Consider the following 27,224-nt stretch of genomic DNA (forward strand, 5'->3'; position numbering starts at 1 on the left):
AGTTTTTTTAAAAAAAACAAATTTAATGGTCTGATTATTATGTCGTCTTTACTGTTTCAGCTGAGCGAAGCCAGCCTGCTAGCCAGCCTGCTAGCCAGCCTGCTAGCCAGCCTGCTAGCCACTTACCTGAATGACGGTGTTATTACAATCCCCTAAACAGCATGGATCAATTACGTTGAACTAATACTGGCAAACTGGACTTATTCCAACCCATTTCTCAAAAAAGAAGAAAATAAGACACATGCAAATACCATTAAAGTCTGTTTATAATTATTATTAGCATAATCACAATTAGCCAAGTTTGCAGGCATTCAAAGAGCGTGTCATTTGCTCTCTGAAATGCAATGCAGAAAAATAAAGAGTGAACTTTCAACCAGAGCAGAGTGGGTGTTAACAAAAACGGATGAAATAACAAAGTAAAGCAAAATTCAAATTAAAACTGAACAGTTTTCAGAAAGTAATCGTAAAAAAAGTTATGAAATGGCGAGGAATTTGAAATGAAATATTTACTGTGAAGATGAAATACAGGCTGCAGTGTAGAAAATGAAACATAATAAGGAAACAAAAAGAGAACAGCTCCAGCTTCCATTAAGCTGCCGAAGTCTATCAAATCTTTGTGCAATAGAGCAATGTGCAATAAATACATAAAGACATACATAAGCACTTTAGCACCTCGCGCTTTATCTGTCAGTTAAACTGCTCTGCTGTCAGCGTTAAATCCTCAAATATTTCTTTTGTCTGTTTAAGTCTGGAGATGCTTTTATGTTTTTATGTGCTTGTCTGGTGTCAGACGTGCTCAAGTTTTTAATCGTGTTTAAATGAGAAGCAACGACTGTATCACTGTCCTTAAGATGAATATCTTCTCAGGAACAATAAAGTTTACTCTGTATTACTAATAGGATGCTCGTATGGAATTGAAATGCAAAAGAAAACCAAGAGACAAAAAGTGAGACATTGAGCATGGAAACTTCCATCCATCCATCTATTTTCTTCCGCTTATCCTGTTAAGGGTTGCAGGGGGTGGAGCCTATCCCAGCGGCAACGGGCGAGAGGCGAGGTTCACCCTGGACGGGTCACCAGTCCATCACAGGGCCAACACATAGAGACAGACAACCATTCACACTCACAGTCACACCTACAGTCAATTTAGAGTATCAATCAGCCTCGTCCCCTCTTGATGTCTTTGGACTGTGGGAGGAAGCTGGAGTACCAGAGAGAACCCACACAGGCACAGGGAGAACATGGAGACTCCACACAGAAAGACCCTGTGCTGGAGCCGGGACTGGAACCTGGAACCTTCTTGCTGTGAGGCCACAGTGCTGACCACTGCACCACCGTGCCGCCTCAAGGAAACTCAGATATATAAATACTGCCATGAGGGGAAAAAGATGTGACGGAAATACAGAGTCAGACAGTAACTGAGTAGAAAAATGTGTTATTTAACTTAAGAGTTTTTACACCCACTGAAGTCCAACTTCACCAGATATTTTATCTACATAAAAGTGAGCGCGGGGTAAAAATATGAACAGAATTTTGAAACAGTGGAAATCACAAACAAATGCACCAATAATTACCCATTCAATATTTTTCCCGTAATTATAATTTCAAACTTAATATCTGATGTCAGAGTTAGAAGGCATCAGCACTTTTTGTTCTTTAATAGAGGAGGTGCCTGCACACATGAGTTTAGGAACTGGAGGACAATGCCCCCTTCGATAGAGCGACATTTGATGGGTAGAAAAATGATATCAATAATTTGCAATGGCCGTCACGATCTCTACTTCCCGCCGAACCGCTAAATGAGGGAATAACTCTAAGAGTAGAGAGTTCCAGAGATTTGTACAATCTGAGGTGCATCGAAGCTGCTCTCAAAGTTCATGGTCACCCACCAACCTACGAAGATGTTGTTTTTTCCTTTAATTTGTGCCCTGTGTGTGGGTGACATCATAGGAGTATAATTGGGTGGGCAGGACTCCACTAGAGGGGAGCACTCCCCAGGTTTAAGCCAGGTTTAAGTCAGGAAATCAAGGATGAGAGATGAAATAACAGAATGAAAGATCTGTCAGACGCGCACCGGACTAACGGGGCTTAGCTGAATTATGACAGGGGATTGTAATCACATTTTCTGATGTAAGCGTTGAAAACACAGAATACTCGAGAGGGGTGGGGGTGGGTGGGATTGGGTATTAAATCCGAGTCTGACAGGAATACTGAATGAGCCCAGTCGAACTAGAGGTCAGGAGGTAAGAGCCTTACAGGAGAGCAAAGTCAGTTCAATGCGGGTTGATAAAAGGTGTGGTGGCTGTTACTGCTGCTGCAGCAGACAGCGGCAGACGGGCAGAACGCGTAGCTCCAGGCTTTCACGTGAGAACGCTTTAATTCCTCCCTGCAGTGAGCTGATCATTTCAAGCAGATTTATTGTCATTACCGGAGAGACACAACATAAACGTACACACCTGTGCTGTGACTGGGAGCAGCTCTTAAAACCACCGCTCTGATAGGTTTTTCCTGCAATAAGCTCTTAATCACAAGTCACATCTAATTTACTGGAGGTTAACAGGCCACGGCAGAGGCGCCGCAGCTGTTTGGCCCCCTGAATTCACTCCTGATAGTTTTCAAATCTTTTCAAACTGTACGTGCCAACTCCTCTACCCTTCCGTCTGAGTTGCTGTTCTTTATGTGCTTCAGTTTGATTGGGTCATTATAGTTTGACAGGGTGACTTTAACATTCCTATTGATGATCCTTTTAACTAATTTGCCTCGTGCAACATGTCTCTTTGAATGAATCAGACTGATTAAATCTCCGTCCGCACATTTAATACACTCCAACTACACACTTCAGCAACTGCAATCCACCGTCAGATCTTTAGTGAACAATTTATTACCACTCTGTCTATTTTTGCAGCCTGTCCAAATAAAACACTTCTTTGACTGTTTTTTTTTTTTTTTTTTTTTGCTTAGTATCTAGTTAATGACTTGTGCTGGACTGGATTTGTCTGCTCCATATATTTCCAGATGTGTCCCAGTTATTAATGTGGATCAATGACAATATCAGAAGAAGAAAAAAAAAGCAGTAGATGGAACAAACCTAAACTTGAGGCAGTTTAAACTGAACCAGAATATGAAAGATGGGACACCTGTATACTTTTCCGATACGTTCACTTACATCAACCAGGGTTTCTCTTCCTGCCATTCCAGCCTCATCTTGCGATGAATGTGAAATCTTTTATTCATTTTTTTTTTTTGTGAGCAAGATAGATAATCTGAGGTTTTGAACCTGAATGTTTTACTATCCATTCCATTCCAAAGTCCTGTTTTACTGTCAGATTTCTGCTTCTGTTTCTCAGCAGTTCACCGTGATAGTTTCCACAAAACTGCTGAAATCCATCCTTTGATTTATGAGTGATTCGCTCACATCCCAGCATGTTTTAAAATCAAACACCGGTTTCCAGGCTGCCTGTTTTTCCGAGCACAAAAATTGTTACAGAGCAACTCCTGAATTTAGAAGGTAGAGAGTCAGGACATCTACCACTTAAATTCAGCTTTTGCGCGAGTATATTCCTCAGGCTGCATTGCTAATGAGGAGTAAACAATGATATTCTCCTACCGGCAGACAAAAGTTAATACCTGACTTAACTGCTGCTTAGGAAGTATAACAGTGTCTCTGGAACAGGATTAAACAAGCTCCGCTCTGACTCCACTAAAAGATATTCTAATGTTTGTAACAACAGTCATGCATCTTCTTCATCTCTCCTGCTCTGTCTGATTTATAAAAGCATCCCTGGCGTTTTGTTTGTTTGTTTGTTTGTTTGTTTGTTCTGCTGCGTTCATGTCACTCTTGTGCTGATGATGCACCGATTCATCAACCTCAATCAACTGTCCTCCCTCCAGGATTTTCACGCTGCCACCTAAAACTGGATGTCTACTCATTCCCTCCCACGTAAAAGTATTACATCTGACAAGTACGAGAAATTCAAACATCACATTTGCCAATTTGATTTCTTAAATATTGCAACAACAACAACAAAGACATATGTATTGACTTCACTTATCTCAAACTCTTCATTCATTTTCTCTGTCCTACATGTTTGTAACAGCCCTGTGCCTCAGTCCAGCTGCTCTAAAGTTGGTTCTAAACACAGTCGCCAGGTTTTTAACCAGAACCAGCAGTGGGTCCCACAGCATCCCTGGTCTTGACTCCCTCCACGAGCTCCATGTAAGCTACCAAATGAAACATTTTGTTGATGCTGTTTAATGCACTCAAAAACCATTTAATTTGGAGTCTGTAATGCAAGAGTGGCCATGCCTTCCCAGTTCCAGCCTGCTTCTGCTGCGCCCTAAAAACCAGGCTTGAATAGATCATATGTCTTTGTCTATTGCCTACTGTGCTGTAAACAGTCCATTGTACTGTGTTTGAAAAAGTGCTAGATAAATAAACCTTTATTTTCTCACTTACGTCACTGCGTGACCTTTACCATATTCCAACATATAAGTAAATGAAGGTAGCACCTTGACTCAGTGTGACAGCAAAACTGACAGGGCCGGAGTTCAGCGAGATAAGCTCCAGTCGCTCAGGAAGTTGTTCTTCAGAATTTATGAAGGGAAAAGGTATCAGATAAGCTGAAAAAGAGCCTCCCTGCCAGAGGTGTGACCTCCATCACCCCTCCCTGCCCAACCAGGGACACGCAGCCCTCCCTGTTAGGACAGCACACTGACTCACGAATGGTGAACACAAACACAGCAACAGCCAAACCCTAAACCCGCCCTCTGACTCGGCTTTAGAGTGTAGTTTGTTGTGTCTTGCCTCAGGAGGACACACGAGGGTCAAAATGTCACTTGGGCACACATTTGTGTTTTCAAAATAAATAAATAACTGAATTGATTTAAACACATTTTAACGTCTTTATTTAGTTATTTCATTTTTTGGGGATATTTCATTTTGTTTTCTTTATAGTGAATTAAAATGAAATCAAAAGCATTAAAATATGCCCTTATTAAGATGAGTTATGTCCATGATGATGCACCATGGGAGAACTCGTGGTCGCTTCCATGAGCATGCTGAGCCCCCGCGTAGAGATGATGGAGGTCAGGCACGGTCTGCCTGGGACCAGAAACAGGGAGCCTACCAGGAGATGCACCGTAAAACTCCAGTCGCCTTCCAAGGTGGGGCAGCAGGCTCACGTCCCCTTCCTTGAACCTAATCTTAACCAAAACCTCAGAAATTACAGTTTGCTGCATTAGCATTGGTCTTAGGTCTCCATGAGGACGCAGGGGTCCTGATAAGATTTGTGTTTCTACAAGAAAAGGTCTCTAATAGGTAACATAAACCAGGGAAACACACGCGCGCGCGCACACACACACACACACTGCAGTGACTTACACAGACACAGTTCACAAAGACAAACATTCATGTCCCAATTTGTATAAATATTCCAATTTTTTAACTGGATTTATTTTAAGTAAATTGCAGTTGTGTTTGATGCTTTTATTTTATTTATTTTTTGCTGTTTTTCTGGTTTAACAGAGAGAAGACAAACTGCTGCACCCGCGTCAGCTCATCAGTTCATTTTATGTAGCCTTGAGGTATAAAACCATCCAATTACATTTGCATGTGTTTAGTCTTTTGTCTCATTAAAGGGGTGAACTATCCCTTTAAAAACATCTCCTGCAGCCACCTTGTGATCTCTCTCGGAGGAAGAATTCCAGAGATGTCGGGACCTTGTGAGTGAGACAGTCCCAGAGGCCCACGCCTCTCCCTGGGTTGACTGCATATGCCAGGAAGTCATATGAGCATATATAACATGAGAACGCCGGTGTCGTGGCAGGGGTTAGTGACAAACCCAAGTTCACACAGTCCCGTTTGACTGCAAGAACAATGAGGTTCACACATGATTCATCCCGGGGCTCTTCCTCGACGCCAGCATGCTACACTTCTACGCTACAGGAAAAGATGTTGCCATGTGTCAGGGCTGAGTGGGAGATCCACCACTGGGCCCACTTCCCCTTCCCAGTGCGTCTGTGGAAGCTCAAGTTGTTTGACTCTAAAGAAAGATTTCTTCCTGCTGCCAGGACCGGTGTTTGCAAAGACAATACTTCAAGTTTAGAGACGGGGCTTGATGGATGTGCAGCGTCTCTGAGGTTAATGGGCACTCACATTTATAGTGCTGGGGCTGTAGATCGCCTCCAGCTACAACCAGGAGGCCAGTTTTCAAACATGTAAGCATTCTTCCATTCTCGTGCACCTAATTGAGGCCTGGAGAGTAAATGTGCTATGACAGCAACTCTGCATCACAATACATTCCAGCAGCTCCCCAAACAGTCACACGGCCTCTTTTTCATCCCCCGACATGATCACAAATAAACGACAGAGGTGGGGGGGGGGGGGGCACTGGAGGGGCTCCTGTACTTATGCCTTGCAAGTGATCTGAGCAGCTACCTCCTTTAGCTCAGTAAAGTTGCTCTTGTTAAAACACGCCTGATCCTTTCCCTGCTAGAGAGCTGTTAATCCTGACAAGGCTGTGTGGCCCTAATTCCCCGGAAAGCTGGAACTTGCCGTTTGTTGATGTGTTGTGTAGTTACGGCCGGAGGATGCTGACGAGCGCTCCCCCTCTCTCTAAGTTTGGCATCTGCAGGTGTGATTACAAAGAAGAGGAAAATGAAATGTTGTCATCTTTCTACCATCTGGATTAGCACAATAAGAGACCCCAATGTGCTGATGAGTCCATCGTGAGTAAATCCACCTCAGTGCCTGGTGCTGTTAGAGGGCTCGTCAGGAAACAATGGGCATGGATTATGGTTAAGATACTTATTATTATCTCCTCTATCCCAGGTTAAGACCACATAACACCTGCTGCTCCACTTGGACACTTTGCCTACATCATCATATTAGAGCAGCAGCAGCAGCAGCAGCAGCAGGAAATGGCAAACTGCTCAGGCATGCAGAGATTCTCTAAACGTGGTTGACAAGCGCTCACTGTTTGTCTTGGGAGAAAGTGATTTGGAGGCATTAATGTCAGAAGTGTGATCAACTGAGAAGAACGTGCCAGAGCTCAATGAAATATCACCCAAGCTCTGCTCCTGCTAATATCAAAGTCAGCGGTTCTCACTCTTGTACAACAAGACAACAATCCCTCACATGGACGCCGCAAAAGAAAAAAAAAATTGCCATTGCGTGGTCCCAGTGATTTTTATTGACTTGTTCAAGAGTTTTCTAATGTTCATACTTAGCACCTCAAATGAGGGATGAAAGATATGGCAGTAATAAAGATACAGCATGATGGCATGTTAGAAGTTACCATCGTTCAAATTTCAGCAGAGAATCAGCTCTCTCGGGAACCATGTACAGCACCGCCGCATTCCTATAATATACTGTGACACACATTTCACCTTCACCGATCAAACTGACACGAGAACGAGCCTGACAGACAACAACGATGCAAGAAGTTGGACTACTTTTACATTTTTTGCCGATTTATCAATGGAACTTAAAAATTTGCCTGCGTCGAACGGCAAACTCTCAGATCATGAGGGAAGAACCTGATGGGCCAACCTGCCCGATAAACCCAAGACTTGCTTTGGATCAGCAACAGCAAGAGGGAAGTTTTCCTGGAGTAAGAACATGTCGTGCTACAAGGTGGTGTTGATCTAACCCGTCCCACCTGATTCCTGGCTGCATGATTGCTAACCCGGGCAGCGCTCCTGACCTTTAACCTGACTTTCCTCTCAGGATCAAGCACCGAAAGCACAGTTCTCAAATTTATCGTGTGTGTCTATCTCCTGAGCTTAACTGTTGCAGCTGTGATATTTTTCCCCTTGTAAGCTCTTGCGTGGAGAAGTACTACATAAATGAACTTTAAAAAACAAACAAACAAAGAAACAAAGTAGCTGAAATACAGAGAAAAGTTGAAGGCGTGTAGACGGAGAAAAGTCACTGAAGCCAAAAGTGAACTCTGAAGAATCAAAGCCCAATCTATTAAAACTTCATATAAACCATGTGTTAATTTGATTTAACAGCCATTAAATCTGAGGAAAGAGACATTAATTGCTCAATTAGCTTTGGCACAAACAAGGAAAAACTAATGTGCTGGCGCTGAAGTGCAAATTAGAGAGGCAAACATTTCATTGTACAATAAACCTTTAATAAATAGTTTGTCATTAGTTTCCCATATTTACATAATAACCACCACTTACTTATGTTGCCACACTCATTTCTTGGCTAATTTTAGGCACACAGAGAGGGGGGTGGGGGTGGGTTCAGGCCACAAACCACACTGTACTTAAAACAAAGAGTGGCTAGCAGATACGACTTGAGAAATATAGAGATGCACCAAACGGATTCAAGAGGTGACCGTCTCCATGAGCAATAGTTTGTACAGTCGTCTTTGAGGCCACACACGGGGCGGGGGTTGTGGGGGTTGTGGGGGAGGGGGCTGGTGCAGAATCTTACCAATGTACAGCATCTAAATATGTGGGTTCATTTGTGTTTTGGTCCAATAAATCTTAAATAAAAATAGCATGATATTCATAGGCTTAAGAATAATGGCCTCCTCTTGCGTAAGATCCCCTCTGAATTCATAAAACATGACAGGTTGAGTCAAAAACGTCGCAGGTCAACATGAACAACTCAGTCTGGAACATTCAGTGACTTTTGTTATGATCCGGGAAAAAAAAAAAAAAAAAATCAGCTTTAAAAAAGTAACTACTGACCACTGTGAAATGCTTGTTAAATGAAGATCAAAACTGAAAATAGATGGACACCTGGTATTAACCATCTCGTTACAAAGCGGGGGGAAAAAAAACCTTCTAAAAAACAACAACAACAACAACAAAAAAGACTTAAGTTTAAAATAATAAAGCATTAAAACTTAAATCTTCAGCCAAAGAAATTAAGACAAGAGAAAATAACAAAATAATTCACTCAAGTGCATAAGCGTACATACACAGTACAAAAAAAAAAAGCAAACAAAAAATTGGCACAAATATCTGTTGCACATTTCAGCTATGATAGATGTTAAACAGCATGGAAAATACACACACACCCACACACACACCATTAGCTAGATCAGGTTGTAATTTGCTTCTTTTTGTTAAATGCACTTGAGGCATTTATGAACGAACTGTTTAAAAGGGATAAATTTACCAGTGGCAGACACAGGATTTGACCGAGGGAACAGTGTCACTGATATGAAGCACCAGAGGGAGCCGATATCAACCAGTGAGGGAGCAGAGACACCAGCAGCTTCACACCAGCACCACCTACAGGCCACAAAGCTAACAGCAGCACTTTAGACCTCCACTTACATCAATAGATACTGCAGTTTTGCTCATGTCTGAGGTTTTAATTAGATCACACTCACTGATAACTACGGGCGCGATGCTCTAAATGTCATCACTGGTGATTTCATTTGAACATCTAGAAGCTGATACTGACATAATAATGCAAAAAAAACAAATGTTTTTAAGAATTTGTAGCCTCCAGGTGTAAGTGCAAACTGTAAAAACCCTAAAAACTGTCAAAATGATAAATAAAACTGCAGCTCGAGTGAAGTAACGCTGCTGGCAGGCGACATCTGTAGGAGCAGCTTTGGATTTTCTAGCCTGATGGTGGAAAAATTAACATCTGGAGGTCTAAGGACTTCTGCAGCTTGCGTCCTTTAGGTGGTGCAGTCTCTGGGGTCTTCTAAACGCGAGTTCCATGAGGTCCGTCACACCTAACGATCCCTACCATCTCTTCAAGTGAGTTACAGAAATGTGCAGTGACTTTAACCGTTTGTGACATCTTAAGTATCAGGGATTTTACAGAAATATAGTTCCAATTTAGCACCACACCTCGAGCCAGTGACATTCTGTTTCATCCAATGATATTAAACCAGAGACTGCATATCAGCAGTCAGTGAACGCATTGCCAACTCTCTGGTTCCAAGAGGACTTTCAAATAAAACCATGGTTCTGTAAGCCTTAACCCTGATGGTGATTGATGTCCGGGAAAACAGCAAGAGGGAGGGCATGAAAACAAAAGGAATAAAAAGTTTGTAACGGCTCCGATGGGAGCGATAGCGTAAGATTACAGCCTTCTCAGACCTCAGTCTTCATACAGGTTACGTAATGTCTGTGTTTTTATATTTATATATATATATATATAACTATTTATATATATATTTATCTTAAGTCACTTCAAGGCAACATTTGTTTCTTGAATAAAAACTTGAAGCACAACTAGCTTTCAGTTTGAACAAAGGAAAATATACAACCCAAACTGTACTACTGATCTAGAGAATGGCAAGTAAACATTGAGAAACAGTTTCAGCTAATAAAGTGGTGTCTCTCTCTCTCCCCCCCCCCCCTCTCTCACACACTTCTCAATAAGAAAGTGTGATACTCAAAGAAGCAGTGGTCTTACGCATCTATTACACCAAAGTCCAACTGTTAATTCATTTCAGTCTGACTCAAGTTAGGCAGCATGTCTCCAAGCCTGGTTTGCAGAGACTCCTCCTCTCACAGGTGTAAAGTTGCTGTGCATTCAGAGGAAGAACTGTTCCCTTCCGGGATGTTCAGCTGTTGTGTCTCATTGAAAAGTGTCAGAACTGGAGTTAGCTTGTGAAACACCGCCAGACAAGCCCTCAGCTGTTTGTTACTCTCTGATTGGACAAACAGATGAAGTAGTCACTTAACTGGCTACAGAGAAACATGAGGAATCACACAGCGATTTAGTTAACAGTTGAGATTTAACCCACTCACACTAAAACCAGATCACTTCAGTTTGCACCAGGAGGAAGGGGGGGGGGGGGGGGCAGGGGGGGCGCAAGCTGTTGTATGCTCCACTCTGTTACCACTTGATAGTCCAGCACAGCCAAGTCGTTCCCCAAATACACACACCTTTCCACTGCAGCCCAAAAACTCAACACACTGTCTTGATACAGAGTCTTTACCGAGTCCTCGCTGCACCCTGCTTTAGACAGAAGAGGGTGGCTGAGGAACAAGTGACCACGTTTGTGCAGTGGACACAAACACCTCGTCCTGGCTTTCGAGTCTGATGTGTGCCTGAGGTGTGTCCGTGTGGTAAAATGTGTGTATCCGTCTGTGTGTGCGGGGGTTGTGGGGTGGAGCGAGGGTTTCTACCCCCGTAGCTGAGGTTATACGCTGCTGTCCTCCAGCAGTGGCTCCTTGCCCTCCGCACCGCTGCCTTGCGGACTGTGAGAATGACTCTGTGCCCCGTTGCTGTGCTTCTTGTAAGCCCCTGGCCTCATGCCGGGCCCTGTGTGCTCAGGGATAAACAGGGCCACCAGCAGGGAGAGCAGCACTGAGCATGCTCCGAACAAGAAGGGAGGTCCTGGGATGATGGCACTCTGAGGAGGGGACAGAAAACCGAAAAACTGTTTGCCAAATGTGGAACATATTCCTAGAATTATTTAGCAAAAGTGAGCTTTCACTGACGCTGACCTCGTCTGTGGGGTTGGCCATGTTGCGTTTGACACCTTTCTCAGAGCCGTCTGTGTCTGTCAGCTCCACGTGGAACAAGTAGAAGACAAAACCGTAGAGCGCGGGGCCCAAACCATTACAGAGGCCCCGAATGCCTGTAATCATTCCTTGGACCACACCTGCAGACACACCACATTTGAGATGCCGAACATGGCTGCAATTACAGCTGGGGGTTTATGAACCAACATGAATGGGGAGGGGGGGACGACAACGACGACTGTATAAGCGGGACACATCAGATCTCAATCTCATCCTAAACTTAACGCTGGAGACATTAAATGTATCAGGTGTAAATCATCAGTTAAAACCACATTTTTTACATAATCTACATTTTAATGTGAAGGGAGGATTAAAGGGAGTTGATGTCCACTATGTCAACAAATACATCAGAGACTCACCCTGTTGGTCGGGGTCTGCATTACGGGACACGATGGCACTGATGGCAGGGAACGTGATGCTGGACATGGCTGCAACAGCTCCAGCTGCCCACATCATCCTGAAGCATACATTTTAGGAGATAAATTAAAATAATTAAAACAAAACTTCAGTAAATATGTTATTATTAACAATTAATAATAATTATTATTAACACTTGCAGGTGAGACACAATTCTAAATCATAATTTATGCAAACAAGCATAAATTATGATTATGATGTATGACCAAAGTCATACTGCCTGAAACTTCAGAGTCCTCAGGTCTATTAGACCTTTTACAGGTTTTAAACCAATCAGCCTTTCCATCAGTCCAGCACATAGCAAACCTGCAGCACTACAGTACATTGCTTCATTTGAGAGCTCTCCGCCATCAGTTTACATGTTTGGTACTGTTGACTTGGACTATGCTTCCCTCTAGTGGCTTCAAGCGGAACTACTAAGACAATGTACAAAGTACAGCAGTACAAAATAAAATAGTTACCGTGAAACAAAATTTTGTGATTCTTAAGGTCCATAAGGAAAAACCTGCTGAATTCTCAACTCTGACATGTTGCTATTTGATCCCAGTAGCGATGCATGACAAATACAAAACTAAGCACCAGGCAGCTGCAAATACATTGGAGCAACCTTTAGAAACATCTAGACCAGGTGCATCAGACCGAAGGAAAAATGTGACTCATGTGAAATATTTGACCCTGTAGTTTGTAGTTCATCTCTCTTAGCACGATCCACCTCAGATAAATAATGCACGCTAGATGCCAAGAGGCCACACGGAGATATGAGCAAATAGAGCCATTTTATATCTGTTCTTTCTACATTTCTTTTTCTTATAACAACAAAAAAAGGGAACAACTAAGGTACATCTACAATAAGGGACCAGTCAGCAGTATTTATCAGAGCAGCGCTCATCCAAAAAAGCAGTTGTGGGTGTTACTGACCAGGGCTGAGAGCCGAAGCCGTACCAGGCCAGCTGGAGGATCTGGAAGCCGAGGCCAAGCAGGATCGTGTTCTTATTCCCTATAGAACGCATCAGGATCCCCAACACCACCGTCTGGAAAACACAAGAAAGGCCAGAGGGAAAAAAGAAAAGGTTTTGAATCATTTTCATTGCTTTTTTTAGTCTCAACTGCAGCCGAGTGAAGAAGATGATCAATAACAATAAATGTCTATTAATAAAGCAAAAATAATGCTTAATTTTTTGACTCCCACATTCCAGCCTCACATTGGAGTTGCTGCTTTTGTGTTATAGTGTGATAAATAAATAAAATAAGACAAAACCAGCCATTTCATGAGCTCAGCCAACACCGCGAGCACTTTCCCAAAAGTTAATAGATGAAATAGATGGAACGTAAGTTACTGAGCAGAAGAAATATAAAATCAAAACTCTGGGAGGGAACGTCTCAGTATTAATTGTGTCTTTCTCTGGTACCTGAGCAAGTATTGATAGGATTCCAACCACAGCAATGAAGGCAGCCACTGTCTCTGATGAGAAGCCGATGACCTAAGACAGAGAAAGCAGGTTAGGACAATCTTCAACACAATGGAAGAATGGCCCTTTTGTAAACACACACTGTTTACTACTGCCTCTTGGATTAACAAAAACAGCTTGTCCCTCCCCCATCTTCTCTGTTGTATTCAGGTCATACATGCTACTCTCTATCTTCCTCAGCGTGGGCAGCAGCAGGCGCCGGGCTGAGGTGAGTATACTTTATGACAATAAACAGATAAATGATGAAGCAATTGTGACACAAAGGGGACAAACAAGGTGTGGCCAGTAATTTTATCTCAGAGCTCAAGCACTACAGGAGCGAACGAGGCTGTGTGTCACAGAGTTGCCCGACTGGTTTATCTGACACTGTTTACACAAACGAAGCGACCTCCAGTCCCAGCAGTTGGGAAAAGCAGAACTTAATTTGTCTCTAGGTTGGAGATGCAATAACAACATAATATAAAGCTCAAACACTGTCCGTTTTGGTTTTAAAATACATTGATTTTCCGGTGGTACAATTTTGCAGGGATATCTCATTAATGCGCGTTTCCTCTTCCCACCAAAACAGGCCACTCAGCAAACTTTCTGATCCAATCTTGACGCAGAGTTTTAGTGTGAAGTCTGCACATCTCCCCCATTCCTGCTAAAATAGTTCTTTCAGCTCTCACTAGAACTCATAAAATACACACAAAATTTCTTTCACACTCAATTCAGGACATCTCAACACAATGTCTTAATCCACTAAACACTCATGTAACCCAGTGAAGCGTGAGGGAACCATGTCGGTCCTTTCACATACAAGGGAAGCATGTTCTGTCAATCATGCAGATGTGTGACCTTTATAGCAGGCAGCGTTACCTGTCTGAGATAGAGGAAGAAGCTGGAGTACTGGCCGGCCTCGGGGAGGTAGGAGAGAAACACTGTGATGCAGATGAGGAGAACCGTGGAGTCCTGACCCACTTTACGCAGAGACTGAACAGGAGAGGAGAAAGGAGGACTTTCACTTGTTGAACAGTTTAAGATCATGACATCACGTCAGCAAACCATCTGACTCCTGTCTCCTAATTTGGCAAAGCTTCTACATGAGGAGTCCTGCTGATCCTGATCAACATCCTGCTGTAAGAGCCGACTATTATTGTTACGCTGATGAGGTTGAGTAAGAAACACCAGCCTTTGATGGTGAGGTTTGGTTAAATACCTGAAATAAGTTCACTGGTTAACACAAACTGAAGATATTTTAACATTTTGTTCAACAGCTTAAAACACTTTGGTAGATACGGCACTTATAATTCTTTTTTTTTCTTTCAAGTGTCTTAAAAAGTGCAGTTGCTAACCACTGTGACGTAAACAAGACTACAGTGGTTGTCGTAGAAATGACTCGTCATCAAGCTGAAAACAGAAGAGAAGCTCGTTGGGCTGAGGCTGAAATTGTGTGTTGTAGCTCATTCATAGCATGATGTACTTTTTACTTCTAATGATTGAATTTATATTTCAAAAACCTTAAAAGTGGTGTTCATTTGTAACGATTATTTTACCAAACAAAGCGTGCAGGTCCCATAAACTTTCTTTGTCACAGTTTTTACTTTTGTCAACAATACAATGTCTTGGTTGAGAGAACCCTCGATAATTTCTGTCAGCCTACAAAGATGCATCCTCTCTGCAGCCTTCTAGAGGGAGATGTAGGTAGCGAGTATTCGCCATCTGTCTTATTTTGCTTGTAAAGACTCAAGACGTTCCTGCAGCTAACACTTAAAGGTTGTCTCATAAGACAGCCTCTCGTTTATATGCAAGGAACAGATGAACAAATAGAGGACGTATTTGAATGTTGAGTTTTCTTGATTGAACGAATGCGAACATCCTGCCCCGACTCCTTATTTGCCTCTGAGTAACAAACTGTGTTCGCCTCTCCTGCAGAGTAACATCTCTGGAAACAGGTTGTGATTCAAGCCAAAGACTAATTGCAGGTGTCTATTAATAAATCTAGTCATCTGATGTTTGGTTGGACACTAACTGGGTCATGCAGTGAGTCAACATGATTGAAATTTGTCAGGAAGGTAACAGTGTTGTTACTGACAGCGAAGGGGTCAGCCTGTTCCCAGGAGATGGGGGCTCCCCATGATGCTGGCCTCATCTTCTCTGGCAAGGACTCCGGTACGGCTACCAGGATGAAGCAGATGTCCAGCAGGGCGATGGCGGTGGCCAAAATCACCACTAAAGTGTCCCCGTAGGCCACTGATAGGTAGGCGCCAATGGCTGGACTGGTAACCAGGCTGGCAGCAAAGGTAGCCGATACCTGAAGTAGAGTGAAGTCGAGGTCAGATAAAGAAACCAGACGTCATGACTGCAAATCGGATGTTACTGCCCCCCCTGTTGTCCAGGCAGGAGCAGCACCAAAATCTCTTCTCTGGTCTGAAATAATGTGAAATCAATTCACAACCTCGGTAACATCTTTGACTCGTCTTCATGCTTTGAATCCTTCCATCTGCAGATCCAGAGCGCTAATCCATGCTTTTATTTTGACCACGGCAATGTTCTTTATTGTGACACCTGTGAGCGTAACTGCCGCTGATTTAAAATGCTGCGGCCACCATGTTCTCAGACCACAGTGCACCAATCATCGCTGACCTTCACTGGTTACCTGGGAGGTTTAGAATTGATTTTAAGGATTTACAGCTTCTTTTAAAGCCTTCAGGCTCCTGTCTATAACGGTGATCTGCTAACTTATGAGCCTGATCGCTGTGTGAGCTCCTCCAGCAGGGCCCTACTTATAGTCCCTAAATCTCCACTTGTCACTGAAGGTGACCGGCTTTTGCTGTTGTTGAGGACTCTCAGCTCTGGTACACTGACTGGAGATCTCAGGCGAACTCTGTAGAGTCTCTTCTTTCTCACATGCAATGTATGGCCTTTGAATAACTGATGACATTTGTTGTGAGTAATCTCAGGATCTGGATATTTTTATTTGTGTCTTATTTTGAGGCGCCATATTCTCCTTCCTAATTGCTGGGGGTGGGTTCTGTGTTTTTATCATTTGTTTGATGGTTTGTCAATCGGATTAAGCGAACACTATTAAATCAGTTAATTTCAAAGATTTTATTTCACATTTGAAGCTTCCATTCACTGCCCTGTTTCATATCAGCTTTTGATTAATCCAGTCAGTACATTTCCTTAGGTATATGGCTAAATGTGCCGAGCTAAACCCGCTAATGGGTGGCGGTCCCTCGTCCTTACCAAGCCGTATGCTGTGCTCCTCTCATGCTCCTGTGTGATGTCCGCCACATAGGCAAAGATGACGGAGAAGGTGACGGCAAAGACGCCGGACATAGAGATGACCGCAAAGTACCACCTGATAGGAGAAAAGAAAATACTTCCATCAATTTAAATCCTGTAAGTTGCCGTGTACTCTCAAACACCCATGTTACAGTGTGTCCAAACATGTTCAACTTTTTGTGTCAGAGCAAGGGAGAGACAAACTGTAGATTTAAAAAAATAAATAAATAAATAAAAATGTATGTATGTATGTATATGTATATATATATATAAAAAAATAAAAAATGTGGGATTTTTCACTTGGTATTTGTGATGTGACTCAATAGATCACCCAATCCTTTGTTCTTGGAATGTTTCAGCCAAGAAAAGTCTCCAGTTAAAAGTCTGGTGTTGTCCCCCTCTGCACTCACCATGGGCTGATCTTCATCAGTGGAATGGGTGCACACGTGAAGAAGACCGTTAGCAGCAGGAAAGACTTGCGTCCCCACACGTCCGACAACGCTCCAATCAGTGGAGCACTAAGAAATGATAATAGACCCTGGATGGGACAAGGGGGGGAGACCGATGATGAGAGTAGTGATATAACTGAAACCTAGCATGAAGTTACCACTGACACATTCATGTTGAAACCTGAAGGTCTGGCAGGAAAAAAATGCATACATTAAAACTCAGGGATTTGGTAGTTTAAAACTGCACTAATTATTTATACAGCTAATTACAAACTGCTGCCTCGTGATATACAGAGATTGTTCACAGAGAGAGAGAAAGAGAGAGGAACTACAATTTAAGGAGAGAACTCAACAGACAGCATTATGCGAGGACTAACATGAAAAGATTCTGTATCTCAAATTGGGCTGTTGTTTTGTGGAGTGGGCTCGACGAGAGGCTACAAAGGTGTACCAGCGAAAGGCGATTTAAAAACTTGAACAAAATAGTGTTTTCTTCTGGATGTAGCAGGGAGATGCCAAAGGACGCCCTATGCTGACTGTTTATGTATAAGATATTATGTGTTCTCTGCTGATTAATTTTTGATGCTTTCTTTGACTGTATGTTTTTGTTCTCTTTGTTTCATTGAGTTCTCACTTTCGTATTATGATTTAATATCCGGTTTAACCGATAATTTGACCTTATTTAGCTGACTTTATTTAACTGATTTAATATTGTGAAGATATGAATAGGAAGGTTTTGAAGATACGGGAACCGTCCTATATTCAAGTGCTTTATTTGAGTGATTGGGGATAGGACTTGATAAGCAATTGCTTCTTTCTCTTCCCTTTTCGACATGGATATGATACTAATGGGGACTTATTTTGTGACTACTGATTGTGTCGTATAACTGTGTTCTACTAAAACGTCATGTTTCTCACTATTGAGTTGAAATCACTGTTCTCGTCTTGTCTGAAATAAACTGAACTGAATCTTCAGTTGATCCTCTGGAGCCACATCCATCCAATTATTAGGTTAAAAAATAAATATTCCAGTATTAAGTCTGGTAATATGACACACCTAAGAAACCTGAGATACAAGACAGTGACTTTAACTGTGCCACCTGACTGCAACGCTGAGCTGGCAACGTGGAGGTTTATTTGACATCAGGACAGGACCCACCGTCTCTGAAGTGATGATTATCATGCTTGAAACAAGGACTTATTTTTCTGGTCCTTACATCATCATCCTGTCATTGTGACAAATGGGTTTCAGGTCTCGGGTCATACGACTGACATAGGGACCATCTCAAGAGATGTTTTCCAAGACACAAAGTTACTCAGATCAAATCAAAACCACATCAATTAAAAGTAGGTGGATTTAATTACCAGCATGTCCTCTGTAATTATCTTTAGACACATTCTCTTCTCATTAATACAGAATGTCAAGGAGCACTTGACTTCACATTTCAGGTGCTTCAGTGAGCAGCTCAGTGGCCAGCTGGGCAGTTTGCTATGGTAACTGGACAGCAGGTGTTGGTAGCACCGAACTGAATGAGTGCTGATGAGGGTGACACTGAGCCAGAGAACACAAGCTGACAAGAAACATTCAAGGAGCAACTAAAAGCAAAGATGAAAGCTTGCCAGTCACTTATGGTGTTGTGTCACTAGAAGAGTAGAAAGATATATATAGAAAGACAAGGATCTATATTATTTGCCAGTGGATTCAAAACAAGTAACCTCCAGGGTGAATGCGTTTGAAGTCTGAGCAACACAAACCACAAAGATGTTGCTTCGAAAAAATAAAAAAAAAATAGCTTGCAAGCATGCAGCAGAGACTGCTTCATCAATTTGAAATGTGACACCATGAAAGTCAAAACACTGAAAAGTTTTCTGTGTGTGTGAACGTGTGTGTCTCTCTCTCTCTCTTACCTTGACACCGTGAATTAGCCCATTCATCAGGAATGTGTGCTGTGGGAATGTCTGGTGTAATACCTGGAGAACAAATACAGACAACACCAGAAGATGAAACCGCTTCATTGACGTGGAGGGCATTGCACGTTTGTTTTGTAGTGTTTAACTCCTGCTTGGAAGCAAAAGAAGAGTGACCACATAGTACACAAACTTAATAATGTTCCAGAATGGTAGAGAGCAATAAAATGAACAGATTCATGGAAGCCCTAAGAGGAAAATGATGAGAATTTGTGATAAGACACCCATGCTGCGACAAATACTTTGGTTTTAAAAGTGAATCAGATGGAATTCAACATGTCTTGTCAGTGTCTTTTCACCGGCATTCTACCCCAACCTGTTTTGTCTTCACAAATGGACAGGAATACACTTCTCAGTGGAGGTGTTACAGACGCTTTTTGTCACCAGTACTGCAAAATTCCCAACAGTCGAGTGAACTAACATACCTTCAAAAGCTGCTAACTGCGGCTTGTTTTGGTTTAAAGTTTTAGCTGCGATCCTCAAACTGAAACTTGATTTTAATCACACTTTTAACAACTGTTTGATTTTATAAGCTTTCTCATCTCTGACACTCATTCAATTACATATTCATCACCTCTGAGGTTCTAAATGCTAACACTGGGACTTACTCAGGAAATGTTCTTCGAAACAAAAGGATTTTTAAAAAAAATCTCAACTTAGTGTTTCAGTCAGGAAGCAAAGCCTGGTGGCTGTTTGTAACTCCTTCCTCCTGACATCTATTGTGCACCTCCAGTAACTGGCAATCACCCAGGCTGGCAAAGACTTTCATGTCAGAAGAGGTAAACAATAGATGTCAGGAGCAGAGAGTTACAAATAGCCATTAGGCTTTGCTTCCTGGCTGCAAGAATCAACTGAGAGTTAAAAAAAAGGGGATCTCTTGTATGCAAGAACCAATTTGTGGCAAAGAACATTTGATGAAGGAGGCCCAACGTTTCCACTTCAACAATTTGCGGAGACTCGAAACAATATTGACAATGATTTCCTACTAGTTCTTTACGTTAAAAAAGGGAAAACCTCATTGATTCACTAATACCTCTCATGGTCTACACATCGTAAACACATGTGCAACAACTGCCTCTGTTAGCAGTCAAGAGTTTCTGCCTTTTCTCCCCTGTTAAAAGGCTTTTTAAAGATGTCTCTCCTCACCTGGACTGACGTATCTGGACTGAAAATGTTGCATATTGTGCACATAGTAAAGCCTCTTGAGACAAATTCTGATTTGGGGCTTTTAGAATGAAAGTTAACTAATTGATGGGAACGCGGGGTACCGGCTATAATAAAACCTTTTTTTCCTCATAGTGATGATGCTCAATCTAGGCTCAGGATACACACAGCAGACTTCCATGTTCTTGAAAATGCATGCGTTTTGTGTGTGTATGCATGCGTTTAGGTGGTTAAACATCTATGAGATGTTGAGTTCAGAGTCTAACTGCCAATGTGCAGGGAGAATGGCTCACTGGGGCCATTGACACTGCTATTATGGTAACATGAATCCATAGTTAAGGATATTAGGAGGGACAGGATTTGATTATTGTCCGGAGTAAAAGGAGACAGCTCATGACAGGGCTAAAAATCCCCTCTCTTCCTCTGGGAGTCAGTTACCCAGCACACGGATGGAAAGCTCTGTGACGACTGTTGCTGCTGGATACTAATGAAGCAGTGGGAGCAGAGAAGCAGCCCCTCTCATCTTCCGGCACCCTCTGATTAGTCCAAAATGCAAATCCTGCCGCCGCCCAGGGATCTTCAGGCTAACAAACGCCCAGTAATTAATGCTTCAACAGTTACGCACACATAACCACCTCTACAAACAAAAGTCGCCTGCAAAGCATTCATTCACTGCATACGCCTGTCTGCTTCACATCATGTGGCTCACAGATGTTTATTCAGCATATGTTTGAGATAACAGTCTCCACCAAAAGCACTTTACAATGCTGGAGAGAACCAATAGCAAGAAAAATAGGCTTTGCTCGGGAAGGAAATGAAATATAAACTGTCATTATTCAGCCCTTTAGGAACAAAGTAGTTCTGTTTCAGAGGAAATCAATGTTCTGTGTTTCTGAAATATTAAAGAAGAACTTATGTTGGTACACAATGAATGAGAAACCTAAACGTAATGCTGCTCCACTCGCCTGTAGCGGGTACTTCAATTATACCACTGTACTTTGAACTGAGGTGAGTGTGTGGCGTGGTTTGCCTGTCCGGCATCTGCGCTACGTTCTGAAAACACAACCAGTTGCACCCCCCCCCCCCCCCCCCCACACACACACACACACCACCCTGATAAGCCTTTTCAACAAAGAGCTCAAACAATACAACATTTTAATGGCCTTTTCCTATTTCCAGGCCATTAGTGGCACATCTGCCGACACACAAGAACACAACGCACAAAACTGCGTCAGCCGGAGCCTTGTTGGGTTGATCAGGGATTCAATTATTCATAGACAGTAATGGGCCTTACGTGATTCCCGTCAATGGGACATGCCATCCTTTGCTATGAGAAAAGAGGCGTGGGAGGATGAATATATTACAAAATGTTATGTCAGTTAGATAACAGCTGTCAATACATGAGGTCGTGCACCGGGGCTTACCGCGAGCATGGGGGTGGTAAGGAGACCCCATGCAAAAAACTCCAGGAAGATGACCACCACAGCATGGTAAACACTGGGCTCACCGATTCCCTGAGGCTGCATGGAGACAGACACACAGAAACAACACTGGTTAGTTGTAACCACGATGATGTCAAGGCGTATAAAAGGAGTCTTGGCTATAACACATGAGCAGATTGCGCATTAATTGAGTTGACTTCCACGTAGTCTTGCCTGCCTTATGATACTCACCTGATTATGTAGACACAGGACAGTTGACTAAGAAGTGATTTTTATTGAAAAATGAGGGATATGTTTACCCAACCAGTACAGTAATTAATTTGTTAATTTCGTGTGATACCAATCAAATGATCATAGAGCTGAGTTTTTCTTCCTTTTCAAGTGAAATTTATATTTCCTGTGTAGGAAACCTGCAGAGGGCACAACCACAGGTGATTTACACACAGATAAATGATTAGATTACAGGAAAACTGATCAAGGAAGTGTTTGCTTAATCAGAAAGATTTGTTTTTATCCAATTTTGAAAACACTAAACAGAAAAAAAAGTTCTGGTTCTGTTATTTTCTTGCGCTGAACACCGTCCCTAACTTTCAAAAGTTGACATCACCTGAATGAAAACTATAATCACTGCAGGGCAACAACAACAAAAAAAAATCTCCCAACATCGCCAGTGCCCATCAATTTTTTTTTAAAAACTTTGCAATGCATGTATCAACTAAGCTGCTCATAAGACAGGACTAATTTGAAAGCATGGCGAGCTCTGTGGTCCTATTAATCCAGTCATACTTAGTCTAATTAGTGCCAGTTAATGCGAGAGACACAACATGGTTACGCTCTTTACATCTGCACGATCTGCTGTATGTCATTACTCTGACAATAGCATCTTTGGATCAGGGGACATCAGTTTTGATTATTATTTTTGATAGTCCAACAGATGTTAACTGACTGATGAGTATTATTTCTTTAAGAAGTGACATATGGGAGGACATACACCGAGTCCCCTGGTGTTGTACTTTCCAAGAGAGGGTCTTTGTTGATGTCTGAGCACCAGGTTTTCTACACAAGGGCACCAAAAAGACATGCACTGTTAAATGTCTTCATACATGATGGGATATAATTTACACCCGAGAAAATCAGCCATCGGAGAAAGACTTCTGCCAGCAGGCTGCTTTTTAAACTGCTCAAACAAAGATACTTAAAATCAGACTGGAGACAGAGGAAGATCCATCAGCAAGCCTGTGTTTTTGATTCACACTGGTTCTTCCCATGCATCATGTGATCTTTCATCACATCCACAGGCTTGGGCGTGTATGCTGGACCAACTCTTTCCAATCACATTTTAAACAGCAATCAGCGCTGTTATTCCTGGCAGACACCAAGCAGTCTCCTCATTCAGTTCAGTCAGATTACCTCTCAATGGCATCATATACAGTCGCTTTCTGAATCTCTCTGCCTCTCCCACACTGATAGGCAATGGTCTGATGCACCGTGTGCATTAAATCCATTGATTGATGGATCCAGTCATTCACTATTAAGAGCCCTCTCAGTGCATGATAGATCGAGCACAGCCAGTTGATTGACCATTAGTTGTATCAAACTTGCATCAAGCAGATCATAAAAGATCATGAAAATAGACCAAGAAAATAAAAATCAAGCAATTTTACTCAATGTAAACGGTTCTCCTGTTGCAAAACAGCTGCCTCACTTAAGTCCTTATGGCGTTGCCTATGTCTTGCTTTAAATGGGTACAGAAAAATACCTCCATGAACTGCGTTGCTGTAAAATGAGATAGCTTGTTACCTGGCTGCCATGTTGGACACAGTAAAGCCAAAACCAGAGGCTACACAGAACATCGCCAATCATGTCACTGTCAGTCAGAGCGTTTGGTGGTCCAGTGTATCCAGATGTTACCAGAGTCTGTGAGCATGTAGCTTAGTAGAGTCGAGATCTTTGGCTGTAAGCAATCCTTGTTTTTAAAGTGGTACAGCATAGAACAACACCAGTGCTACTAATTTTACGAAACTGAGTTGTAGTACACAATTTACATGCAATTTTGTCAACTTTCTGGATTAAACACCCCCCCCCCAGCTTTTTTTTTTGTTAACCTCCAGCTGGTAGTTAGCAGAGAGACTTTAGCAGAGTCTATACAAATTTGAACCAACTCAACTGAAGTGCAGAACTGATCAAAAAATATTGTCAGTGGTTCGCAGTTAATCATTTATGTCATCATTTGGTGCCGTCAAGTCCTCATTTTAAAATAACAGATACAATATCAATTAAGCTGAAGCTGCTCAACTATTTTTTTATAAAGGGTTAATTTATCAAAATAATTACGAGGTGTAGTTTACTAGGTCACACTAATTGCAGACCTATATCTGTGACAATTCAAACACAAATAGAGGTCCTTTTCATCTCTCATAAAACCTCTCAAAAAAATAAAAACTCAAGAGAGGGAGTCACTTTTCTACATAACATTAAACCAATAAAAGTGTGTATGGAGGTGGTGCGCAAGATCTTTCACAGGAAACTCAGTGAGCTAGTTGTGGTAATTGTGGTAACTGTAAAATAGGCCAAAAAAAAAAACAACCAACCAAAAAAAAAAAAAACACACCAGCACAATGTGTTTTTATTTCCCCACATGGGGATGGAAAACCAAGACTATGGATGTTGGTATGACTGCCTGAGGCAACAACAGCAAATTCGACCAACTTTCACTTTACAATCATGTGTGTGAGCTCACCAAGTGTCATCTGGAGAAAATGAGGAACAATCTAGAACTGCTCCATTTTATGAATGATGTTTTACCACCTGGAATGTTGAAAAGACTAAAAGCTACATATCCGGAATGTGAATGTAACTTATCACATGCAAGCATCTGAGATGATACATGCAGGACTGGACATTGAAAGTGATATCACAATGACTGCTGGTCAGATCTAACACATTAAAAAAGTAGCTGTCTGAACTAGCAGCACCACATCATCTAAGGTGTCTTACCCTATATACAACCATTAGGGTGACAAAAGAATCCCTATGTTAAAAACACTGTTTGCATTTATCTTCCTTTTGTTTACAAGCCTGTTTGTCTTCATAGGAATTTCCAGCATATTTGGCATGGCTGGCCAACTCGTTATATAACCACACACTGATGCCTCCCTTTACTTATCAGAATCCTGGCATTCTTTGACAAAGGTGTCATTTTGTAGAAAAAAAAAATCCCTTACACAATTTAAATGATGCAAACACCCCAAATCATATTCGTACTGTCTGGTCCGAGGAAACAAGGTGCTTCCAGTCGAGAGCATTTCTCATGATAGTGGGACTATTTCATCCCAACAGGGCTGCAGCTGTTTAAGAACCTGACAAATTACTTTGTACGATCGGGAAGTGCCAACCTTATCAAACATTCGCACAAAATTCGGGGCTTCCAGCATGTAGGCGCTCAACTGAAGTTAGCTTTAGCGGTAGCAGTTTGCACTTGCCTGGAATGTTGACTTAAACCTAGTGTTTGCTTGTTTTTGACAGACGTTGTAAAACCAGCTCACCCCGGCTCGTATTGTGATTTCTTTTAAAGCTACTAGATTATCGAGTTACACTTAATTGTATTTTTGATAAAGAAGAAAGGATGAAAAAATAATAATAAAGGCAAAGCTTAGCAAAATACACAGCTGGCATTTACCACTGTGTAAAACAGCCCCATAGAATTAGCTAGCAGGCTAATGATAACAGAGCTCCCGTGCTTCCATACTTAACGTAGTCGATAGCCATCTAAGCTGCTCCAATAGTAATTAGTTTAAAGCTTGGCGAAGAGCTTAACGTTTCTTATTTCACTACTGTGCAATTCAAACCAATAAAACATGTACCGCTGTGCTAGAGAGCTAACGTTAACCGAACTCCAGCGTGTCAGACACTATCACCCATATTGTTACTGTACTTGGTCCAACGTGAAGCAAACATTAAACTTAAATTTATGGCAAGTACGGGGGTGATTGTGGGAATGTGAGCTGCCATACGAAATAAAGACAAACGATGAAAAAAAAAAACATGGCTAACGTTGACATTAGCCGCGGGTACCTGAGCTGACGTGTGTACAGTTAGCTAACACAGGCCGCTACCGTTAGCCATTGCTTGTTCCTACCTAGCTGTTTCAAGCTAACGGTGTACATTATCTGACGGGGAAAACCATCAAACACACAAACAAATACCACAAATACAAACATAAAAACCGTGCTGCTTGTTAACTTTACTGTCTGAGCGCTGGTACAGAGAAGCGGTAAGCTAAGTTAACGAATATAAATAAATATTTAACTCACACTTCCTCCATCTTTTATTATAATTTTCTTTGCTAGAAGAATGCTGCGGTTCAGCCGCTTCTTCTTCTTTTTATCTCCCGTCATTGTTAACTTATGTCCATTCTTGGTGTCAGAGGGTCATCGTTGCGCCTAATAAAAGTAAAACAATCTGATGATTTTGACTTCTAATCTCATTACAACTCGACACTCGGCTCCAGTCTGCTAGTAGCAGGCTAACCAAATGATGATTTCTCATCCCCACCTCACTTCAACCCGTCTTCCTGGACTAAACGTTGACCCGCCCACTTAAAGCGAGAACGATCAATGATTGGCTGCGTAGAACGAGAACATTCAAAGTCGGCGTTTGATTGGTTTAACATTACGCAGCTGCTCCAGCGCCTCAAAATGTGACTCGTGAACACACATCGCGGGGTTTGCTGTGACAAAGAGGAAATTCCTAATATGGTGAGTGGCAACTTTTTTTTTTAAACATACATTTTATGAACAAAATATCAAAAAAGGACATTTTATCTAGATTAACACATTTTCAACATGGTACAACAATACACATACAAGTTAGCTCATATATTTTATGTTTTCATGTCAAAAACTTGTTTTGAAACGTGATATTATAAAATGCACTTTTAAATAAGGCCAGGACAAACAGCCAATTCAATTTCTCTAATTAGTACTCTGGCAATGTATATTTGGATTTATCAGAAAATAAGATTTAATGATTTTTTTGGGGGGGGGGTGTTAAATTTTCATTACAGTTCAACCTCCATATTTCTGAACACTGGAATAACAGCCTTGACATCGTATATACAAAGATATTTAACCCAAATCTTTGACTCAATTTAATATTGCAATTAAAAGAAATCAATATAAAACAGGGTTCTCTGCAGATATTTCTTTTAAAAAAAGTCCCATTTTCATTCATTTTGTGAACTTTCTCTATTTTACATATTCAAGAGTGTTTTAACAGAATCTCCCATATTGTCTATTAAATTTAGTGAAATGGATTAATGTTATCACGTTGAATGTTAAAATTCCAGTAATTGACAACTGAATTTGGTCAGTTTGTTCAAAGTGTGAGGATGTTCAACTTATTATGGATCCCAGATTTGCTAGCCCATGTAAAACGTAAAGGCATGCATGTCAGAAACAGAGCCAACACGTATAGACAAATATGTACTCGGTGAAACCGCACGGCTTCACGGATATTAAGACAAGAAAGAA

At 41.7% G+C, this 27,224-nt stretch overlaps 1 protein-coding gene across 3 annotated transcripts; it reads right to left on the reverse strand.

Moving 5' to 3' along the window:
- Positions 1-8,103: 8,103 nt before the first annotated feature.
- On the reverse strand, positions 8,104-27,158 carry slc71a1-2 (solute carrier family 71 member 1-2). 3 transcript variants are annotated; one of them, XM_086204174.1, is made up of 12 exons: positions 26,007-27,158; positions 21,676-21,771; positions 19,028-19,090; positions 17,081-17,208; positions 16,632-16,746; positions 15,478-15,696; positions 14,262-14,375; positions 13,344-13,415; positions 12,853-12,965; positions 11,877-11,974; positions 11,440-11,597; positions 8,104-11,345 (listed from the first exon to the last, which is right to left on the reverse strand). In XM_086204174.1, the coding sequence occupies exons 1-12, from the start codon at positions 26,088-26,090 to the stop codon at positions 11,133-11,135; spliced, it is 1,473 nt and encodes a 490-aa protein (XP_086060300.1). In that variant the 5' UTR covers positions 26,091-27,158; the 3' UTR covers positions 8,104-11,132. The 3 variants fall into 3 exon arrangements, with proteins under 3 accessions (XP_086060300.1, XP_086060301.1, XP_086060302.1); XM_086204175.1 differs by lacking the exon at positions 26,007-27,158 and adding an exon at positions 24,918-25,970; XM_086204176.1 differs by lacking the exon at positions 26,007-27,158 and adding an exon at positions 24,434-24,662.
- Positions 27,159-27,224: the final 66 nt, after the last annotated feature.

The sequence above is a fragment of the Aulostomus chinensis genome, chromosome 5 (assembly GCF_037954235.1).
Source record: "Aulostomus chinensis isolate RoL2024-O1b breed Wild chromosome 5, RoL_Achi_v1.0, whole genome shotgun sequence".
Lineage (NCBI taxonomy): Eukaryota > Metazoa > Chordata > Actinopteri > Syngnathiformes > Aulostomidae > Aulostomus > Aulostomus chinensis.

Excerpts from the sequence above, each read along its gene's own strand:
- slc71a1-2 (XM_086204174.1), bottom strand. The coding sequence starts at position 26,090 with ATGACGGGAGATAAAAAGAAGAAGAAGCGGCTGAACCGCAGCATTCTT. Across the intron at positions 14,376-15,477 it reads AACAGGCTGACCCCTTCGCT|TCTCTGCGTAAAGTGGGTCA; the intron begins GTCAGTAACAAC and ends TCTCCTGTTCAG. Across the intron at positions 13,416-14,261 it reads TCTTCCTCTATCTCAGACAG|GTCATCGGCTTCTCATCAGA; the intron begins GTAACGCTGCCT and ends TCTCTGTCTTAG.